The following is a 21,232-nucleotide window of genomic DNA, read 5'->3' as shown; positions in this document are numbered from 1 at the left end:
CCGGGGGGGGGGGCACGGTGGGAGCGGCCTCTCCGCGCTGCCGCCCTCGGTACGGAGTTCGGGAAGAGGAAAGCAGCGGAGCGGCGCCGCCGGGGAAGGGGCGAGCCCCGGCGGGCAGCGCCGCGCCCGCAGCCCCGGGCCGCCCGCGCCGGCTGCAGTTGCCCGCCGCAGCCAACAGGTTGCACCGTTCCCCCTCGGCCGGGCGCTGCCCCGCGGTGCCGAGCGAGGGGCGGCAGGGCCTGCGGGCTGCGCTGTGCCGCACCGAGCGAGGCTGGCCCGGCCGAGCCGCGCCGACCCGTGCGGAGGGAGCGGGCGCGCTGCCGCGGCCGCCCCTCTCGGTGCCGCCGGTCTCCACTCCCTCTCCACGTCGGGGAGGCGGGCGGAGGGAGGGAGGGAGGAGGGAAAGGAGGAGGGGGAGGAGGCGGCCGCCGCCGTCCTCCATTTTGTGGCGGGGGCAGAGCATCGCCGAGCGCGGCGCTGCCCGGCGGAGGGACGGGGCGGGAGGGCGCGGGGGGGAGGCAGGAGGCGGGGGAGCGAAGTCCGCGGAGGCAATTAGCGCTAATTAACGGAGGGGGCGCCGCGGCGGTGGCGTCGGGCGGGGCGGGGACTAGGTCAGGGTCTCTGGCCGGCGGCAGCAGGAGGAGGAGCGGCGGCAGCAGCGGGGGGAGTGGGGCTGGCCGCCGCCGCGGCCCCCGGAGGGGCGGCTGTTGACTTCCTCCCGCCCGCGCCCTCGCCCCTTCCAGCCCCCGCCGCGGGCGCGATGGCAGTTGGCGGCTGAAGGAGCCCCAGCGCCCTCCCCCGGACGAGGTAAGGGCGGCGGGGGTCCCGCGGGGGCAGGGAAGTTCCCGGGAGGGGGAAGCGGCGGCTGCCCCGCAGGAATGCCCCGAGCGCGGCGGGGGGGGGGGGGGGGCAGGGGCCGAGGAGCCGTCTGCCCCCGGGAGGGTCCCGGTGGGACGGGACGGGAGGGGCACGGTGGTGCCGGAGCTCCGCGGCCTCCCCCCCGACGTGGGTGCCCCCGGCGGCGGCGGTGGGAAGCGGGACCCCCCCGGTCCGGGCCGGGGTGTGTGCGGGGTGTTGGGGCCGGGCAGGGGGGAGCCCCAGCGCCGCTCGCTGCCGTGGCTGGGCTGGTTTTGCAGAAGTGGGTGTGCCGGGAGGCGGCTCAACAGGTCCCGACACATTTCGCTGAAAACTACTTTTGCGGAGCAGAATTTCTCGCAATTCGGCCGTTTTCGGCGCTCGCCGCTTTTTCCTGCTTCGGGCAGAGCCTCGCGTCTCGTTTTTGACGCGTTCCGTGCACTGGGTGGCTCGCTGCGGTTTTTTGGCGCTGGGGGAATTGTCAAATGGAATAGCGACATTTCTCGCTCCCCCGTCGAAAAAAGAAAAACCCCAAAGAGGGCAGAACTGGGGGCAGACAGTTGTAATTTTTTCCCTGCTCGCTGCCCTGGTGTCCACCTTAAATGGCCCAGCGATGCTTCAGTGCCGGCTGTGATCCACGGGGTCCCGGGGGGCTCCCGGTCCCTGCCGTCTGCTGTGGTCCCGGCGGAGTCAGGGGGCCGGGGGCTGTGCAGGGGGGTGCTGAAAGCCCAGGGCAGGGTTTGCGCTGAGCTGCTCCCGCTCGGGACGCTCCTGCCCGGGGCAGAGCGCGCTGGGGCCGCCTTAAATTTCTTCACACGTGGGGAGTTTTTGTTGATCTGGGCCCGCTTTGGCGCACAGAAATAGCTCCGCTGCTCGCAGCCGGGCAAGATGGGCGGCGGGGCCGGCGAGCGGGACCGCGACCGGCTTGTGAGCACCGTGGGTTTAACGGGAGGATGGAGCTGGGGCTCGGGCACCGCCGCCTCCCGCGGCCGCTGCGCGCTCTTGGCTGGGCGCTGCCGGGGTTAGGCCGTAGACAGACACCATAGGAAAGTTTGCCGGAGGGTTTACAGTTATCCGCTAAATATTTGTGCTCTGTGCTGAAAATAAACGTAGGAAATACAGACAGATGCTTAGATGTGTTGTCGGTGCGAAGAGGCGTTCGGTGAATAGCCCTGAGCCGTTAAAGTGCATGGAGCTAATAAAAATCCTGCTTTATTTTTAGTGAGCTTTTATTTATAGATTGGGGGTGTATTTAAGGAACCGGGTGGCGTTTATTTGAAGGTTCACGAGTTGTATTTTGAGCTGAACCTGTGCAAAGATAGGAAGTGGTGCGTTCTGGGGCGGAGGGGTCGGGTGGCTCCTGATCAATAGCAGACCGGTTGGATTCGGGCTGCTGGGAGGTGCATTGTTGGAGAGTCGGCTCCGGAGCTTTGGTACCTGTTGTGGGAGATGCATTGGAACCTGCAGGGAGAGGGGGAGACTGGCTTGGGAAAGCTGGTGAATGCCGTTCTCCCCAGCCCTGCTCAGGATGTAATTAAATACCAGGGGAAGTTACTGTGCAAAAACTGTAAATTGGGCACTTGAACAATTCTTGTGCTTCCTTCCTCACTCGGATGCGTGACAGAGCCAGCGAGTGTGCTCAGAGAGATGTAGGCTGTGGGCTGATGGCGAGGTGCATTCAGGCAGGCTCTGCTCCATCCGGGCTCAGCAAAGCTTGAAGAATCAAACTTCCTTGTTACCAGTCAGAAATAAACATAAAACCAGCCCGACCCAAACAAAACCCCCAGAGCAGGGGGTTTGGGAAGCATGAGGCACGTGTCAGCTCATAGCTCGCTTTGCTGTGCTCTCGTTGTCAGAGCAGCTAAACCAGGTTTGCCGGGCTAATTGTTGAGACTGTTTTTTTTAAGCTGTTATTAAGACGTCCTTGCTGTGCTAACTTTGAATGCTTCTTGTCTTTTTATAGCTAATGGTAAAGTAATGGATTCCAAAGAATTGCTTAACTCGTCGGATCAAGGCGAAGCAAGGAAAAATGCGCTCATCAGTACCAAAGGAGGGATCGTGATGGACTTTCGTCCACCCTTCAGGGGTGGAGCTACTGTACAAGCCCCTGTGTCTACATCTCCTCTCCCCACGTCTTCTCAGTCAGATTCCAGCCAGCAACCTGCTTTGGCTGACTTCTCGAAAGGGTTAGCAAACAATGTGCCTCCGCCAGACCTTTCCAAGGCAGTGTCGCTCTCGATGGGACTGTACATGGGTGAAACTGATGCAAAAGTGATGGGAAACGACCTCGGGTTTTCGCAGCAGGGCCAAATCGGCATCTCTTCTGGAGAAACGGACTTCAGGCTCCTGGAAGAAAGCATTGCGAGCTTGAACAAGTCCTCGAGCCTGGCAGAGGACACCAAGGGAGCAATATCCTCTGAGGTGCCGCTCGAGCCGGAGTTCCCAGGCATGGCTGGCCGCAACGTCCCTTTAGAGTCAGGAACTGCAGTCCAAAGCCAGCCTGGCTCGAACGGTGGCAACTTGAAGTTATTCTCTGAAGACCAAAGCACCCTGGATATTCTCCAGGATTTAGAGTTGCCACCAGTGTCGCCTGGCAAAGAGCCCAATGGGAGCCCGTGGAGGCTCGACCCGTTGCTCGATGACGGCGGCCTGCTCTCCCCTATATCTGCGGATGATGCTTTCCTCCTGGAAGGGAGCCTGGGCGAGGACTGCAAGCCTCCTATTTTATCTGACACTAAACCTAAAATTAATGACCGTGGTGACCTTTTACCCAGTTCCAAAATGCCGATGCCTCAAGTGAAAACAGAAAAGGAAGACTTCATTGAACTCTGTACTCCTGGCATAAAGCAAGAAAACATGGGCCCAGTTTACTGTCAGGCAAACTTCTCTGGGTCAAATCTGCTGGGTACTAAGGTCTCTGCCATATCCATCCACGGCGTCAGTACCTCTGGGGGGCAAATGTATCACTATGATTTAAATACTGCATCGCTCTCTCAGCAGCAGGATCAGAAACCAATTTTTAATATCATTCCATCTCTTCCTGCCGGCTCAGAAAATTGGAATAGGTGCCAGGGATCAGGAGACGAGACGTTGGCCCCTTTGGGAACGCTCAACCTTTCTGGCAGACCTGCTTTCTCTAATGGCTATTCAAGGTAATTAGTTTTTGTTGCTCTTTATTAAAATACTCTGAGCGTGTTGAGCACAGCTGCGTGCAGGCTGGGGTGGGTGGGGGCTTGTTGCTCAGTTTTCCTTTCCAAGTCGATTATCCCTCTTTCATCTGTCATGTATGGCTGGTCAGACACCACCGGGGCCTGTCCGCTCCATAGCGCGATGGCAGCTTTAAGCCAGTGTTCAACTGTTGGTCTTAAAGGGCCAAAGAGAGGAGGGGAGCTGGTGTGCCTTAGAAAAGAAAGAAAGAAAACCTCCAGGTTACAACCTAGAGGGAAAATTGAGTACGTGGTGGAAGGATCCCTACACGAGGCAGTATAGAAGGAAGTATTTCTGTGTCTGCAAAAGTGGCTTCATTCCCAAGGGTTAGAGGATCAATCACTGTGGGGTTTTTTTCCTTCCTTGTGTTACTTAAATGTTGTGCACAAAAATAACTTGGTTGCTGGGTAAATTTCTAGAATTGCATTTAAGCTGAACTAGAGTTTTAGCTTTGCTTCGTATTGCAGTTACCTTACATGGACAAGAAGATTCCCAGTGGCAAATACTCGGCGGTTTGTTTAATAACTGCATTTAAAGAGATAAGAATATTTGCAGTGAGATTTTAAACATACCTGGAGTTTAACTCTTCAGTAGGACTGCAGGAGGGTTTGCTCAGGGGGGACTTGGTGAGAGCGGGGTGTTTTAGGGGAGCTAGTTAGTGCATCTTTCAAGTGACTTCGGAGTAGGGCTTTCTGCAGGTAATTCAGTGGTGCGTGCTCAAGCCCTTTCCCTCTGCCCCTCCGCAGTTAGGGAAGTGGTGGCAGCTTTGTTGCTTCGTAGCTGTGCACATCTCACAGCTGGAGACAGGTCCTTGTCTCAACAATAACGCCTGGTTGTGTGTTTCCCTTACCTGTTCTTTGTGTAAGATACGCTTGCACAAGTGCAGAGCTCGGTCTCAGCGGTGGAAGAGGTTTTTGCTGCATTTCTGCCGACTCTTAGTTAGAAAATGGCTCTTCAGCTCTGTACGTGGAAGCAGTAAGCGTAGGCTTCCAATGAAGGGTCTGGTTTAGCTTTCTGGGTTTTCCTGCCCCACTGATGGATTGATCCCTGGAGTGTCCTGGGGCTCCCCAGGCGGTGCGTGCTCCGTTTTCCCACGGCTGGAATGAGGGGTGTGGGGACTTCTTTGTTTCGGGAAGACAACTTTCAGCTTGTATTCTAGATTTCTGTCATCATTTTTGTCATGAGTTTGTGTTGGTTTTTTTCTGTGAAGTGTTTGAAGCAATTTGCAGTGTAAGGAATCCAGAAAGAAAATGGGAATTTGTGGATAAATCCTACTTCGCTGTTTCAATATTGAACGTGCCTTGTCATTGATTTTTACAGAGTAAAACTCCTCTGTGCTAACATTTTACATGATCAGTCCAACTTCTGTGTTGTTTTTTGCTTCTCTCATGGGGGTTTTTTATTATGCTCACTGCATCTTTAGTGGCAATCATTATAAAGTCTGTATCAAAGCAAGAGGAACTGTTTCCGGGTTTGGGAGATGAATTGCAGTGACTGAGCAAACAGATTCCTTGTAGATAATGGGAACGTCACTTTTGAGAACACTTCTGTAAAGTTCATGCATTGTTTTTGTCTTACGGGACTGTGTGGGTAGAACCATGTTCATGGGTGAATGGGTTACATGAGTGATTGTCTGGCTTTTGGGGAATGCCGTAACCACTGGGTTTGTATAGTGTGTTTCTGATAATGTCATGATGAAAAACCCACCCAAGCTCCTACATCTGGTGCAGGAGTAAGAAGGGCACCAGTGGTGGATGTTAACTGTTGTCGTGCAGCAGCTCTGAGGACGTGCTGAGGGTGTCAGGGCTGAGCAGACAGTGGGCAGGAGGGGGCTGTAGGTTGATAGGATGGGGCTGGCAGATGCCCTTGGCCAACCGAGTGCCTGTGGTAGGCACAGGAGCATCCTCAGCATCTGCCTGCACCAGGGGCAAGGCAGGGTCCACAGCACTGTGCTGCCAGTGGTGACATTGGTGCTTCCTGCAAGGTCATCTGGGATTTTACTGCTTTAGTTTGCTTTACAATAATGGAGTATCTTTTTCTTAATCTAAGGAGCATGGAAAGAATTTGGGGGTGGCTCCTAGTTGAGTTCTGCGTAAAAATTCATTCTTTCTAGCTTCCATGAAAGCTGTTCTGACTTCCCAAGGATTTTTACACCCAAACCCCACCAAGTCCAATTCTAAAACCAGCATGGTTTGAGTCTACCTTTCTTTTTTTTTTCCCTCCCCCCTAAAATGGAGGCATCCCCATCTTCTTTGTAAAAGGTTTGAGGTACTGATGAGCCCTGGGCTTGAGGCAGGAATTCTCTTTCTTCCTGAACCTTGTCAGCAATGTTTGGTCTAAACCCAAGGAGTCTGGGGGGGGTATTGCAGAAGACTCAACAAGATTGGCCTTTGGTTTAGAAACAAAGGGAGGACTCTCCTGCTGCATTCTGGGGACTGCTTTTTGTGTGTTGCTGTAGGTGCTAATTGTGCGAGCGCAGGCTGGGATTTTGAGGATTCAGAATGGCTGCATTTCAGTTTCCAGTAGGAAATACTTCCGTGTTGGTAGAATTATTTGACTTTTCATAACATATTAATGATCCGCTACACACATGGGGAGAAGAGCTGCAGTTTGGTGTTCAGGTAGTGTTTAATCCAAGTGTTTTAATGGGCAGCACGCGACGTCTCTTTATAGTCTGGAATTGATGTCATGCAATGTTTTGAGTGATTTTGCTTGTAAGGATCGCACCACATGTGGTCTTTAATGAGACAATAATCAGGACTGAGAACACTAATGCGTTTTCCTGTGAGCAGGAGGAGGTGTTGGGAAGTTAACAAGCAGAACCCAAACCTTGGCAATCGGTATGATGTGAACGAGTCAGTGATAGTCAATAGGCTGCTGCCTGTATCTCCAGCTGCTGAAGAGCCTGCCAGTGCTTGTGCTCATGTGCTGCAGCTCAGTGTTGCAGCAGCTGATGCTCACCATCTTCTTGAGCAGCAGCAGGACAGCTTCATTCTGGGGTGGCTTTGGTGAGCTCTCCCATCAGAGCAAGCGAGCTGCTGATGGATCACAGTGGAGCAAACTAAGGAAAAGGTGGAAGAGCTTAAGAGGGAGGAAAAGGTAGGCACGTGGAGATGATTTGCCTTGGATTTTCTTTACTAGAAGTGAGATGGCATCTGGAAGAGGAGTAAAGCTGAAAGGCTGAAAGCCTGTTGGTAAATGCCTCACTGAAGAATGATGTCTGTAGGGTTCGATGGTGTCTGTGTCTGATGGGATGTTATTTGTGATTTATTAACAAACGCCAGTGAAAAACGTTAAATTTCAAGGAAATGGTTTTAGCAGCACGCACTCAGCAGGCTCTTGCGTGGTATCTACATTAAATCCAGCACGGCTTCTTCATTCCTCTAACTTCCTGGAGATGTGGCTTGTTGTGGGGGGAGTGAAGGACGAGGAGAGCCAGCGCAGCGACACAGGGGTTTCTGTGCGCTCTTTCTCTTAGCCTACAGCCAGACTTTACAAAGCTGGGCCCCACTGGCAGTGTTAGGGCTTCTCCCGTTACATTTGAAATGGTTCCTAGTGCTTCAGCTTGTGGGGGATAAGGATCATTAAGGAAGTTTAAGAAAGGGCAAGAGCTGAGGGAAGCCGTGAGGGAGGAGGAGAATCTGGTAGGTGGTGGAAGCTCTGCTGGCTGGTTGCAGTCCAAAGCCTTCCTCCCAGGAGAAGTTACCTTTGTGCCGTCACTCCGTAGCGGGGATTCTCCTTGGACTCGGGCGTTTTACTAGAAGGAAGGGGAAAGCAGTGATTGTTTGCTAGAAATGGTAAAGGTCAGTTGTGCGTTTGTCTTACCGCATTGTTTCAGCTTGGATTCCGGCCAGGGCCGGTGGCTTGGCACGGTCGGACACAGTGCTTTAAATGCTGCCTGACTCAGCAGTAAGTGATGTACGGTACAGAGGGAAAGATGTCTTTTTTAATAATTCCATTTTGATATAAAAACCAGACTTATTTGCAGTGCTTGGGGTTTCAGGAGTCGATGTTGTGATTTGTCAGCTTAATGTAATACTGTACTTGGGTCTGGAGTCTTGGAAATGCATGACAAAACAGCTCATTGCTTTGGCAGAAAGGGATGAACTGGGGAGGTCCTGCAGAATGTGCTGTAAGGCACTGTGAAAAGGTAGCTAGGTGGATAGGAGGTCGTGGAAGGTGGGATCTGCTTTTCCCAGTTCTGGCTGCTCATTGAGCTAGCTGATAGCTGGGAAGGTTTTTATAAGTCCAGCCCAAATTGTTAACTCCTGCTAATTTATTTCTCCATACAATGATCTCTATTTTAAGCCTAGTTCTAGCTTTGAAAGCACCGGCTGGTTTTTGTTGCCCATTGCATTTTTGGTCCATCTTAAATAATGGTTGGACCCCACTGTACTCTTCAGCTGCCAGTGAAAGTAAAACTGGCGCTGAATCAGCCCTTCTCACAGATCTTTTCATATATGTGGAATATATGTGTTGCACAACTCCTACATCATGTATTTATGGTGATAAAGATGACTTTCACACAGTGAGAGAAAATTGTCTTGGAGATGCAAATGTCCCTTCTTTGACTATTACTGCTCATTCTGGAAATGAGCAAGTGGTAACTGTGGTACATGTGTATGTAACTGCAGGCTGGAATTATTTCTATATTTTAAAAGGTTACCAAGTCATAGAATCATGGGATGGTTTGTGTTGAAGGGACCTTAAAGCTCACCCAGTTCCACCCCTCTGCCATGGGAGAGACACCTTCCACCAGAGCAGGTTGCTCCAAGCCCCATCCAACCTGGTTTCGATGCCCTTCTCTATTCCCAGGTCTCTTTTTATCACCACCACCTACCAGATGGGCCTTTGGGGGCTTCCTATATTGTACTTATTTATTTTTTAAGTGTAACTTGCCTAACCTCAAGTAGTGAAAAATGACAGAGGAGGAACCTAGCGCTGCTTGTACCAAAGTGGTACTGTCTACCTGTTGTAAAATCAGAGCTGTTCTCTCTTCCATACTCAGTTCAGTATCTCTGTCCATGAGCATTACTCACCATTCTTGAGATAAGTAACCTGTCAATGTAATCCTCTTCTCAATGCAAGTAACAAGCAACGGGAGAAGCTTTGTAGAGCTGCAGTTCTGATTGTCTTGGTTTTGTGAGCTAAAATAACTGTTGCCTGTCCCCTCTGGCACACAGAAAGGAACTTAAAACGTGTTCATAAAATGACCAGTTTTTAACTGTTCTTAGAAGCACAGAAACAGCATGTGTGCAACAAGGTAGTTTCTGGGAAGACTGAGCTGTGCAGCACAGCGTGCCGCAGACCCCGGGAGCCTGTTGTGTTAAGCTCCCTTTGGTTTTATAGTCTTTGTCTCCCAGAGCCTGGCAGTGTACACACATTTTAATCTTATTTACTGAAGTATTAGTGCGCTGCATTGTTGCCTGTGCAGATTATTCGTGTTCTCATCACAGCGGGTTTCTGACCGATTCACTATAGTATGATACCCACTTACAATACAGCCTCTGCTTAAATAACCAAAACGCTTGTAGACCAGGAGTTAATCCTATTCTCAGTGCTGGGCTCTGGAAATACTGGGCAGATGCTGTCAGTGGATGGCCTCATCCCCATGGGACAGACATGAACCAATACAGCTGGAACAGATGACACACACACACAAAAAGAAACAAATATTTTCAGCTCATTGTCTTGGCACTGACTGTACATCAACTGGCTTCAAGTATCTGTGGGAAAAAAACAGCAGTGCATAAACTACATTTGCTTTACCCATGTGTGAGGGCAGAGAACCTGGGACTGTGGCTTTGCTGGTCACCTGCAGGCGCAGCAGCTCATGGGGTGTGCTCCAGCCCTTGGGTGTCACAGACTTAATTACAAGGGGCCTGGCGCACTGTGGACGTGCGGCTCTTGCTGCTGTCTCGTGGGAGGACAGGAGGGTGCGGGTTGTCCCCCGTGTAGAACAAGTCCAGCATCTTGAATGACATCAGGTAACTGGAGGGGTGAATAATTGCGTTCCCAGAAGTGGTGTGTTGGGTTGGGAAAACCATTTAGTGCAATTACTCTGCTTCTCCTGGAGGTTTTTCTTACCTCATCTTCACTACAAAGAAGGTGCAGTGTTGAGCACATGCCTCCTGCGTCCTCACCAGGCTTGCCTTATGCCACCCTCTGCCGTGATGTTTACTGCCAGGTATCTGGCTAAAATGATGTCTCCCAATATCCAAGCTATGCCCTCTATTGCTTGAAATACAACCGTATGTACTGTGACAAAAGGCATCCTGCCACCCTTGTGGCCCACACCGCTGGGTTTATCACGTGGCTGCTTCCCGTGTCCCAGTGGTGCATCCTGGCAGGAACACAAGGTGGAACTGCAGCTTCTCAAGCCCTTGCGTGGGGCGAGGCGATGCTGGCCAGCACCTGGGGCTCCGTGTTGTGACATAGGTGATGTCAGTTGTTCTGGCTGCTCTTGTGTGAGGCTTCAGTTCAGATTCCAGGACACGGTGTTACTTACCCAGGATATCATGTAGAGATTTATAATAATGGTTCCTTAAATCAATAATCACTACAATTGTGTGGATTTCTGGAGGAAATTCTGCTCTTCAGAAGTCGTCTTGACATCTTCTGTGGAGTACATTTCTGTACCCGCCAACTGCATTCTTAATATAGTCTGTATCAACTGGTTATCATTAAAACTCCAAGTTCCATCTGTACCTGTGGAGTTCACAGCCCATGTTGAGTCCTCCTAGAAAATTACAGTTCTGATGCACTTTGACAATGACCCAGCAACCAGCTGCTAATGTTTTGTTGTATATTGTTATCCACCGCTTCCACTTTCTGATTAAATACCTCAGTTTCTTGAGATCACAAAGGCAAAACTGCTGATGGGGAGGGATTTCCAAAATAATAATAATGTCTGTCTTGAATTCAGCTCCCTGCTACTGTAACCGAGTTAAGAAACAGAGTTCCATTTTAGATTTTACAGTAATGCATTCCTCATGTGATGTGTAATAGGTTTGTACAGATCCTGTGTGTCAGGAAACAGCTGGAGATCATGATCGTATTTATGCATCACGGTCACACAAGATTTAATATGAAACTGCTGAGCAGCAGGGCACAACTTACTCTTCTGTTGCTTTATTCACATACCTCATATTTCTGGTTGCTTTCATTTGCATAACTGAGTGTTAAGGAAGCAGGTACTGCTCAGGATGCTGGTGTTCTTTAAAAAAAAGAAATGGGGTCACAGATGAGTCGTTTGACTCAAAATAGTGCCCAGGAAGCTCTGGCTACTGGCTGCACTGTGCAAATAATGGAGTATCAACCATGGATGTAGTTTATACAGATAAGCAAATAATGGCAGTGATGTTATAGCTCTGTGGGTTGGTTCGTTTTTGTTTGGTCTGGTTTTATTCTGGAGGCTCACAGATTATCGGACTCTCACGAAAAATGGGAAAAGGCCAAAAGAAAACTGGGGGAAGTTCTGTAATAGTGGAAGGTGTCCCTGCCCATGGCAGGGGATGGGAACTGGATGAGCTTTAAGGACCCTTCCAACCCAAACCAGTTTGGGATTCTGTGAATTGCCTTTACCTAAATGATCTGTGGTGGGCTTCTGGCTACCTGGGGCACTTGGGTCTTGCCTTGTGTTAGGAACTGGGGTTGTGGTGTACTGGTGGGTTTTCTATCTGTTCCTGTTTCTGGCTATCTGAATTTCTGCTTCTCCTGGAAGCAGCACAATGGAATCACACGTGTCCCTGGAGCGGAGGGTCCAGTGTCCGTGACAGGAGAGAGCAGCTGATGGGGTTTATTTTTGGTGTCATTGCTTGGGGAACCTGCTCGCCTGGTCTGTGTGTCTGTGTGGTCATACGTGGTGATGTAGGAGCAGGCTCTGGTGTGACTCCGTGCGGCAGAGGAGCTGCAGTGGTGTGGCACCGGGCGTCAGCGGTCTGGGGGAGCCTGAGTCTGTGCTGCTCTCCTGAGCTGGGTTTAACTACTTAGAATCCATTCCCAGACACTGTTAAGGGAGGAGGACACATGGAATGGCTTGGAAGGGGGTTGGATGCCAAATTGATGCCTTGTCAGGAAAGGATTGTGTGATGTCTCGTGTCTCTTAAAAATGGGTGTGTATGAATGCAGGTATAATGTGGTATCTTAAATAAAATGTATGGATTTTCTGTAGCTTTTCATTTGATCAGATGATGTAAATTGGTATCGATATGTCTTAAATCAACACATCTGCTCCATAGGCACATTATGTATCACTGCATACCCATGTGCTTTTTCCTCTTGCCTGTTTTTGTTCCTTTCCCATGATTCTATGATTCTTTCTAAGAGTTTTCCATTACCATTCTGAAACAATAACTTACTGAAGGCATCAGCTAAAGGTTTCTAATGAATCAGTGTTGAAAACATGCATGTGCTGCGTTCACGCATGGGGATTTGTTAGGCAGGAATGCAGTCCATGCATGTTAACTCAGCAGACACTACAGTTCCGTGTCCTAGTTTCAGTTTGCATGTTACCTGGCTGTTTTCTTCTCTCATTTTTTCTCTTGTGAGTTGCTTCAGCAAATCATGGTTGAACCCTTACTTCAGTGCGCTGTTTTCATGTGTGTATTTCAGTGGTCCCCTCTGTTAGATCCCAGAGGAGAAGAGCTATGATGAGGCTGAGGGGTTGCACCACTTCTTTAATTTCAGTAAGAGGAATGCCTGTGTTTGCATTTAGCTCAGTAGGATTTGCTCTTAGGAATATGCTAAATGTTGTATTGAAGAGATACTTGCTGTGCAAAGAGTGGTTTTAAATGGAATAAAATGTGAGGGAAGAGTGAAAGGTCGCAAGTTTCCTGAAAACAGAGGGGTTTGTTTTCACTGCCTTGCTCGGATTTCCAAACAAACACAGAGTAAAACTGGTTTGTAAAGAATGGCAGTGGGTCTTTCTTGTCGGCTGGTTTCGTACATGATGTAATCCCCTTTTGGCGGAAAGGGGAGACTTGTAATGCTTTTTGTCTCACTTGCTTTGACCAAATGATTACAAGAAAAATGAGCATTAAATCGCATGCTCGCTCTCTCTTATTTGAGGTAGCACAAAGTCTCGGAGAGATCCCACATCACAAACGCACTCTGCAGACAAAAGAGCTGCTATGTTAACACGTATTTCGGAGCATTTCTCTGACCCGCTCTACTGTTCTGCAGCCCTGACCAGGCTTCTCAAAGATCATTTGCCCACACTGATTTCAGTGGGAAGCAATCTGTGTGAAAATCTGAGTGCTGGTCAGCTGTAAAGGCTCTAGGTTTCATTTTTCTGTAGCTGTATGAGCTGTGCCGTTCCTGCACACGGGTTTCTGCTCAGCCCCACACATCTGCTGCTTTGTGAGCTGACACCTTCATCTCCGACAAAACCACTCTGACGAGTTCAGTGGTGAGTTAGCTCCTCGGAGCTGGGGGAGACAAGTCCGTTCCAACCAAGTGCCAGGTTACGTGCAGGTTTTGCGCACGAGTTAATAAAAATGAAGTTTCGTGCTAAAGCTCCTTGTATAAAATGCAAATGTCGTACAAATGTGAGTGCTCAGAGCTCTTTATTTTGAGCAGCAGAGCATTCTTTTTTTATTTAAGTGAGCAGTTAATATTAGGATGCCTGCAAGATTACAGTCTTAGTCACACTAGGTATTTGACAGCTACTTTCCAACCAGAGCAACTGGTTTGACAAATGAGCTCGGACCTATTTTATCTCGCTAAAGATTCTTCTTTGAAGCCTCTTTTTAACACGTTAAAGGTTGGAACAGCCGAGGCTGTATGAAATAACAATCAGGAGGTTGGCATATTGCTAGCAGGGCACTTGTGTTTGTGGCTTGCCCACTTCCACCTGCAGACGAGAGCGGGGTGGCCCAGTGGCACAGCACGGCACGGCAGGGGAGGGCAGGACACAGCAGCAGTTTCTATTCCTGGCTGCCCCCAGCCTCTGAACGGAGGAAGAGCTTTAAAGGAAATGCAGCATTGAGCTCTTTGACTCTTTCCAAGCATTCATAAGTGCCACCAGCCCTGCCTTCCTGTGCGCAGCGTTTCGAGCGAGCATCCCGAAACTGCCCTCTTGGTTTAAAATGAAATGAAAATGAAATTTGAACGGAACACATCCCTCACAAGGGGGGCCCTTAAACGTCATGGAAATGAACAGCAAAACTGCAATGCCAGATCTCATCAATGCTGTCCAGACACTCGACAGTCACAGAGGTCTTAGTTTCCCAAACTGTTACTGCTGGTGGCATCTGTGTTCTTTTGGCCTCTTCTTTGAGCACGAACTTGGGTTCCTTTTCTGGATGAGGGAGTCTCTTTCGAGGTCCTGCATTAAGGACAGGAAATGAGAGCAGCAGTTCTTGTCCACTTGTGTTTTTCCTGCTCAGGGCTATTTCTGATGGTTCTCCTTTTGTGAAGGTGGTGCAACTCCTTGTCCCTGCACTGGAAGTTAGTTGATGTAATGACTTTGTGAGTGTGGTCCAAGCGCTGCGGTGCATGTCCCCACTCTGACAGAAGCCTCTCTCACAGGACAATGCTCCTGTGTGGGATGGGATCACATCTGGGGGTTGGGTTTGGTTGTGTGTTCAAAACATCTGTAGAGTTTTAAAACCCCCTCAAAGACGGAAGAGGTGGTTGGGTGCCTCCTGTGGCTACTGGTGACACTGGAGTATCCCTTCTAAACACATGGAACTCACTTACTAAGTGATGCCTGTCACTGGGTGCTAATTGTAAGGTAGATTTTTCTAGATTGCGTTTAAAATCCTGTGGTTTAGCAACGATGATTCACCGTCATGTTGTAAGAAACTCCATAATTAAACAGTAAACTATGTCAGGATATTTATGGGATTGGGAAGTTAGCAGCCTCCCACAGGCCATGGCGGGCTCCACAGACACGTCAGCTTTGTGTTTCTGGGAAGCGTCTGTCTGTGACAGGGTAGAGGTGTCCTACCCCGGTGCTGTGTCACCATCCCACACTCCTGGCTGGAACTGGGCTGGCCTCTGGTGCAGCCTGAGACCTCATAGCAGCTTCCAGTGCCTGGAGAGGAGCTTTGGATGAGGGCCTGTAGGGACAGGCCAAGGGGAATGGCTTTAACCTGCCCGAGGGGAGACTGAGATGAGCTCTTAGGCAGAAGCTCTTCCCTGTGAGGGTGCTGAGGCGCTGGCACAGGGTGCCCAGAGAAGCTGTGGCTGCCCCATCCCTGGCAGTGCTCAAGGCCAGGTTGGACACAGGGGCTTGGAGCAAGCTGCTCTAGTGGAAGGTGTCCCTGCCCGTGGCAGGGGTTGGGACAGGAAGAGCTTTAAGGTCCCTTCCACCCAAACCAGGCTGGGGTTCTATGATAAAACCCAAGCTTGTGAAGGACATTGCCAGGCTGGGTGCCTGCTGCAGGCAGCTCAGCACGGGGACGAGGGTGGAAGCAGTGGCAGGATGTCCCAGCGTGGCTCCCATAATCAAATGGGCTCGGTGGGACCCAGGACGCTGCGGGTGGGTGAGCCCGGCTTCTGCCCTTGCCCCATGGAGCTGTAATGTCACTGAGCACGTGGGTCTCTTGGGAAAGAGCTGCCCTTGCTCCTGGCAGGAGAGCACCTCCTCACCTGTGTCCTGGCTTCCTGCGGGGGACGTGCAGTGACCTCAGTGTGCTGGGGTTTTTCTTTGCTTTCAAGTCTGTGACGTGTGTCCTTGCCAGGAGCCATTTGTAAAGCAAGAAGCCAGCAAAACCCCCCAGGTTGTCGTGGAACTGCGGTTCTTGTGTGGGCCTGGGAGCCTGCTGCGGGGTGGGAGCCGAGGGCAGGGTTCAGTGGTTGCTTTTCAGGACAAGAACTCGACTGAGGGTGTGAGACGGGGCCTGAGCACGGAGCGTGCGGAGAGGATCTGGGGTGGCTGGTGCAGAGCTGGGTTGGGTGCTTTGGGGCATCACCTGCATGGTGTTTGTACAGCATGGAGCTAGCGCTGGGTCACGGGAAGGGGTTCGGGGTTGTCATGGCAGGGTGTCTGAAACCCTTGGCTCAGTGCACAACAGCAGCCCAGAAGGTAAATGGGGTTTATTGGCAAGAGGGATAAAGGGGAAGGGGTTCTGGCTTGTGCTTTGCTCACATCGCCATGGCTGTGCTGGTCCGTTCCATGCTGCCGCTTCCCGAGGGGCTTGGGTAAGTTCATGATGTGCTGCCAGAACACTTTTGTCTGCAGTGCTTGAGACATCGTTCCCAAACATCAGCAAGGTAAATGGACAAAATGGAAGAGGAAAGCGCCAGCAAAGGGAGCCCAACGTGATGGCGTTAAGTGCAATCCACGGTGGTTGCAGTGATGTCTACCTGAGCTGCATTCATTTTCCCTCATTGTTGGTTCTGGTGCATGCGCAGGTGTGTGTATTCCCCCACCCCGTGTGTTAAATTCCATATTTTGTCTTTAAAATCGCAGATAAATCAAGGTAATTATAGGAAGCCGGGCGCTCAGCCTGCTGCCTGGGGAAATTCCGGTGTGCCTGAGCCCCAGCCTTCACTTCAGCCAGCGCTCACAGTTCCAAAGACATGCGAGAAAATGAAGTCTTGTGTTACAAAGATAGGTTCTTCTGGCACACGTTTTGCAGTCAGTGATGTCCCCGTCCCCACAGACACCCCTCGCGTTGCTGTAGCAGCGTTGTCCTGCTCCTGGGCTGCTGCCACGGACGCACCATTGAAAGCAGCCAGGCCCCTGGTTCTGCAGGAATCGGAATTCTTCTCACTTCCATTGCTCCTTTCTCTCCAGCTTCACTGCAGAGCGGTTACAGGAGCAGATTCAATGGAAATTTAATAGGAGCAACAGAGTTCTTTGCAAATCCAAATGTGATCTTTAGAAGCGTTGTCTGCAGATACAGCTATAGTGTCATTCAGGGAGAAACAGAAATTGACAGTGTTTTACCAATCATTTATTTGGATTTATTTTCTAATAGCAAAGGATAGAGCTCCTCCTCTTCTCCAGGCTGAACAAGCCCAGCTCTCTCAGCCTGTCTCCATAGCTTCTCTTCAGTAGGGAGCATGACCATGTTTGCTGTTCCCCCCCAGCAGTGCTTTGTAGTACTTCTGAACTCCCAAAGAAGCACTGAACCTGGGGGGTTTGCAAGGTGGGAAGATCAGCCGTGGGGAAGGAGCTTGTTCTTCTTCTGGGTGTGCAGTGGTGTGTGTTTGGCAGGTGGTTTGGTGCTGTGGGGCAGGTCGACAGCAGCCATGGGGACAGCCCAGGTCCCCCTTCATACCGTCTCCTTGTGTGTGTAACCGTGTGGTACTTCTGTACATCTCTCCCGTTGCTGCATGTGAATCAGCTTTCCCAGAATTGTGATTTCAGTGAGTAAAGCTGTTCCTGATGCATAGGCAGGGACTGACGTTGGGAACCCGTCACAGATTTCTTCCCTGAGGGCTCTTTTTGATCCTTCCTAAGCGGAAGGAGTCATCGTGCAGATACTGCAAAGCATTAAATGCTTGGACTTACCCTCACACAGCGTGTGGAAAGCTAGGACTAATACAAACAAGCTGATGGCTTGACGTTGCGGTGGTAGATGTTGCTGTTGAAATGAGAATTACTGGCTTCTCCAGCTTCTATTTTGAAGAACTTCCCATGCCTGTAAATGAGCCCAGGCTGGGAGTAGTTGATGGCACCGTCCTCGCCGGGTGTTGGTTTACTCCAAAGGGCATTGTTTTGCTCTGGTTTCTGCAGCTCAGTCAAGTTGTATTTGCAGGTAACTTCAAAGGGAGTGCTTTTTAAGTCAGTATTTCAGCAGTTGTGTCCTCGCTGTGATGTGTGCAGTTTGGTCATAGCAATGTAAGAGCAAAGCCCTTGGTACAGCAGCTCCTCAAGGAAGAGCTGGTTTACCTGTCACTGCCCTGGACTGCCTGAGGTCCTTCTTCTCACAGCTCTTGGTCTGTGCATTTGGATTCCTCTTGACTACACCAGCAGTAGGTGTTCATGTCAGTTTGTCTCTGTTATTTCGCATTTACATTGCTGAGCGAGACGATTGTAAACTGGAGAATGTTATTAATTTCCTCTTTCTGCAGGTGTCCCCTGCTTTCATTAATAAGCTGGGGGGTTCATTAATATGGTGGGGTTGCTATAGTGACTGCCATCCTGCATCCCAAAAATCTGAAGCAAATATTTGGTTGCTGTTTTGTAACATTCATTAACATTGACATTCACTTGGTCAAGCATTTTGGCCCACAAAAACTGCTCTGTTCCCATCCCAGTGATGCTGGTTTCCATTATATCACCAGCCAGCAATTACTGAAGCTATATACAAGTGTATTTTAAGGTTTTCAGAATGAAACATATTTAGATTAGAATGTACATATCAAAGGGTTATATTTGATACTTAATATTGTTTAGAGAAGTAAGATGCCAGATTTGTCTCATTGTAGACATGCAAATGCAAGATGAACATTCTGACTCACGGGTTTGAGGTCTGTTGGTCAGTCCCAGTGTGTGGGATGAGGTTGGAGTGTCCTGTCATGAAGGGTGGTTCACAGTAAAGTCTTTCCTTCATCAAACAGCCAGTTTTGTAACTGTCCATGTAAAGCAAGAGGAGATCCAAGCAGGTCCAAGCTGCTGACCACTGCTCCACCAGGACGTGGTCCCTGGCTGTAGTCACAGGTGCTCCTCCCAAAGGAGTCCTTGGGGCATGTTTGAGCAGCAGCCACTACCCCAGTGCTGGCAGGGTCAGTGAGGGGCTCAGACCCCAAAGCTTTGTCTGCTTTAAGCTAGGAGAAGGAGCTCTTGAACAATCCAGGAGGGACGGAGGTGCTTCCTGTGGTCCCCACAGCATCTCAAGACTGCAGCTCTCATCAGCAGGATGAGCCGGGCTCCAGGACTGACTCCAAACCTGCGTGCTCAGTAAAACTGCCCTGAAAGCATGATGTGCATGGCTGGGTTTGCTGTCCTTTCAGCTTTTGGAATATTTACAAGCAGCCGTCAGCAGTTCTTTTTCTCGTGAATCACAAGGTTAAACTTAGTCTTAAATAACTGAGAGCTCTTAAAAGGAATTAATGTCTGTGGCTGTGCTGCTTCTCCAGTGGTGCACGTGCTCTGTGCATATACTTACTCTTGCATGGAGCCCTGAAGCAAGAGGCTTAAATGGGGGACACAGGCATGGCAGCGTTGTTTCTCTTCTGTAATACAGTTCCTGATGTATCTAAGATGCTTTGTTTGATATATAAGGGGTTTAGTTTTAAATATTTGGTTTTAAGCATCTCTTTTAACACTGGCCTGTCCCGATTCAGCAGTGGCTGCCATCAGTGGTGACTGCTTTTAGCATGGTCTGGTTTGCTCTTCCTTCCTCTCTGAGCAGAAAACTTGGTTCTTTTTTGGATCCCCGGGTCCCCTCGCCGTGGTTATCAGTGGTTGGACAACAAGTAAACAACTGACTTCAAACGGGCCGGGTGCCAGTTGGCCACGAGCTACCCTGCCGCTCGGGGCTGTGCTCAGGAGAAGGCTCTTCCTTCGTCATTTCCTTTCCTTTCAAACACAAAAACCGAAACCTCCCTTATTCTTCCTTCAATTTCCTGGTCTAAATACTGAAACCGGGGAAGGGCGGTAGAGATCCTTGGGTACCGGGTCTGAAGCATTTTTCAGATTAAGGTCTTCCAGCATGTAAAGGGGCCGACAGGAAACCTAGAGAGGGGCTTTGGACAAGGGCCTGTAAGGACAGGCCAAGGGGAATGGCTTTAACCTGCCCGAGGGGAGACTGAGCTGAGCTCTTAGGCAGAAGCTCTTCCCTGTGAGGGTGCTGAGGCGCTGGCACAGGGTGCCCAGAGAAGCTGTGGCTGCCCCATCCCTGGCAGTGCTCAAGGCCAGGTTGGACACAGGGGCTTGGAGCAAGCTGCTCTAGTGGAAGGGGTCCCTGCCCGTGGCAGGGGTTGGAGCTGGAGGAGCTCTAAGGTCACTGCTTAGCAATTCACCTCTCAGGACAGTGTTTTCTGTGCATTTTGAGCTACGAGGTAGGGGAAGGGTGACTCAGAATGTTAAGTGAAGCTCTCCAGGTACCAGGACACATCCGTCCAGAACAGCCCGCGCTTTGCACTCGTGTGGCTCGATTTCTTCAATATTTTAGTGATCTAATTTAGATAATGTGAACTTAAAGACGTCTATGCTGTAAGCTGGGGAATAATGAGACTGAATGAATGCCTGTAATTGATCTTCTTGCGTGTGAAATTATGCTAAAGATCTGCCAGGAAACTCGCTTCTTTTCCTGTGTCCCTTTTCTTCCCCCCTCAAAATACGCTCACATATTCCAAAACAAAATACTTACGCTGGGAAAGCTTCAGCACGTGGATCGAGGCTCGTGGTTGTGGCTCCCTTTGAACAGAGGAGGATTTCTTTTTCAAAGGCACCAGCACAATGTGTATATTATTCATTCCAGCTCATGAGCTCTTCAGTCTGGGATAGATGTATGGGCAGGTTATTATGGCGTCCGTTCAGCCAACACTGTCTGTACCAAGGAATTACAACTGTTGGGACATTAAAGGAAGTCTGCTTTTACAGGGATCTTTACAGTATTTGTTTCTTAAACAGCCATCTTGGATATTACCTCTTCTTGGCCTTTAGTCTGAGGTCAGGAAGGAATCAGAGGATGCCTTGGCGATGGTGAGGGAGTGAAGTTCTGGATAAGAACAAACGGGCACGTATTCCGAGTTTCTTACAGGGCTTTGGAAAGTCTAAGGAAGAGACCCAACTTTCTGTACCCTGGAAAATCAAAATAGCAGGGTTTTTTAGAGGAGTGAAGGCTCTTTATAGGAGCTGCTGCCTTTTCCAGTGGCCTCAAATAAACGTGAAGCTGGTTTGACACCGAAGGGTGAGAAGCTCTGCTTTCCACTTGTGTGCTAAACCCTTTTCACACTGTACTCCAGGACTGCACTTAACAGCTGCTTTTGAAAACAAGAATACTTGGTAGAAACCGGTTTTGAGTATTCTGAATGGTTTTCTTCATTATTAATTTTCCATTTTAACGCTTTGACACTAAAGCATGTCCGGTCCATTTCTTGTCTCCACGATCAAGTCAAGATTGCTTGGCGGTTTCTCTGCTCTTTTCAAGGCCTTTGTTTCTCTAAGTGACGATCCCTGTAGTACTCATAAAGTGATGGGTTCTGCTTGGTGGCATTGTTAAAAATGCTGAACAGAAACAGTCTGAAAGGAATTGAATCCCATTAT

General features: G+C 50.0%; 1 protein-coding gene across 1 annotated transcript in view; it reads left to right on the top strand.

The window, feature by feature from the left end:
- Window positions 1-523: 523 nt before the first annotated feature.
- NR3C1 (nuclear receptor subfamily 3 group C member 1) overlaps window positions 524-21,232 on the top strand; it is a 61,848-nt gene continuing 41,139 nt past the window's right edge. The window contains exons 1-2 of the mRNA XM_061457141.1: window positions 524-807; window positions 2,819-4,007. Coding sequence (XP_061313125.1) covers window positions 2,833-4,007 — 1,175 coding nt within the window. The 5' untranslated portion in view covers window positions 524-807; window positions 2,819-2,832. The remainder of the gene's footprint in view (window positions 808-2,818; window positions 4,008-21,232) is intronic.

The sequence above is a fragment of the Pezoporus flaviventris genome, unplaced genomic scaffold, assembly GCF_033815535.1.
Source record: "Pezoporus flaviventris isolate CSIRO_AGI_PZ_B2104156 unplaced genomic scaffold, CSIRO_AGI_Pfla_v1 ptg000023l, whole genome shotgun sequence".
NCBI lineage: Eukaryota > Metazoa > Chordata > Aves > Psittaciformes > Psittacidae > Pezoporus > Pezoporus flaviventris.
This window is presented reverse-complemented; position numbering and strand designations above follow the sequence as displayed.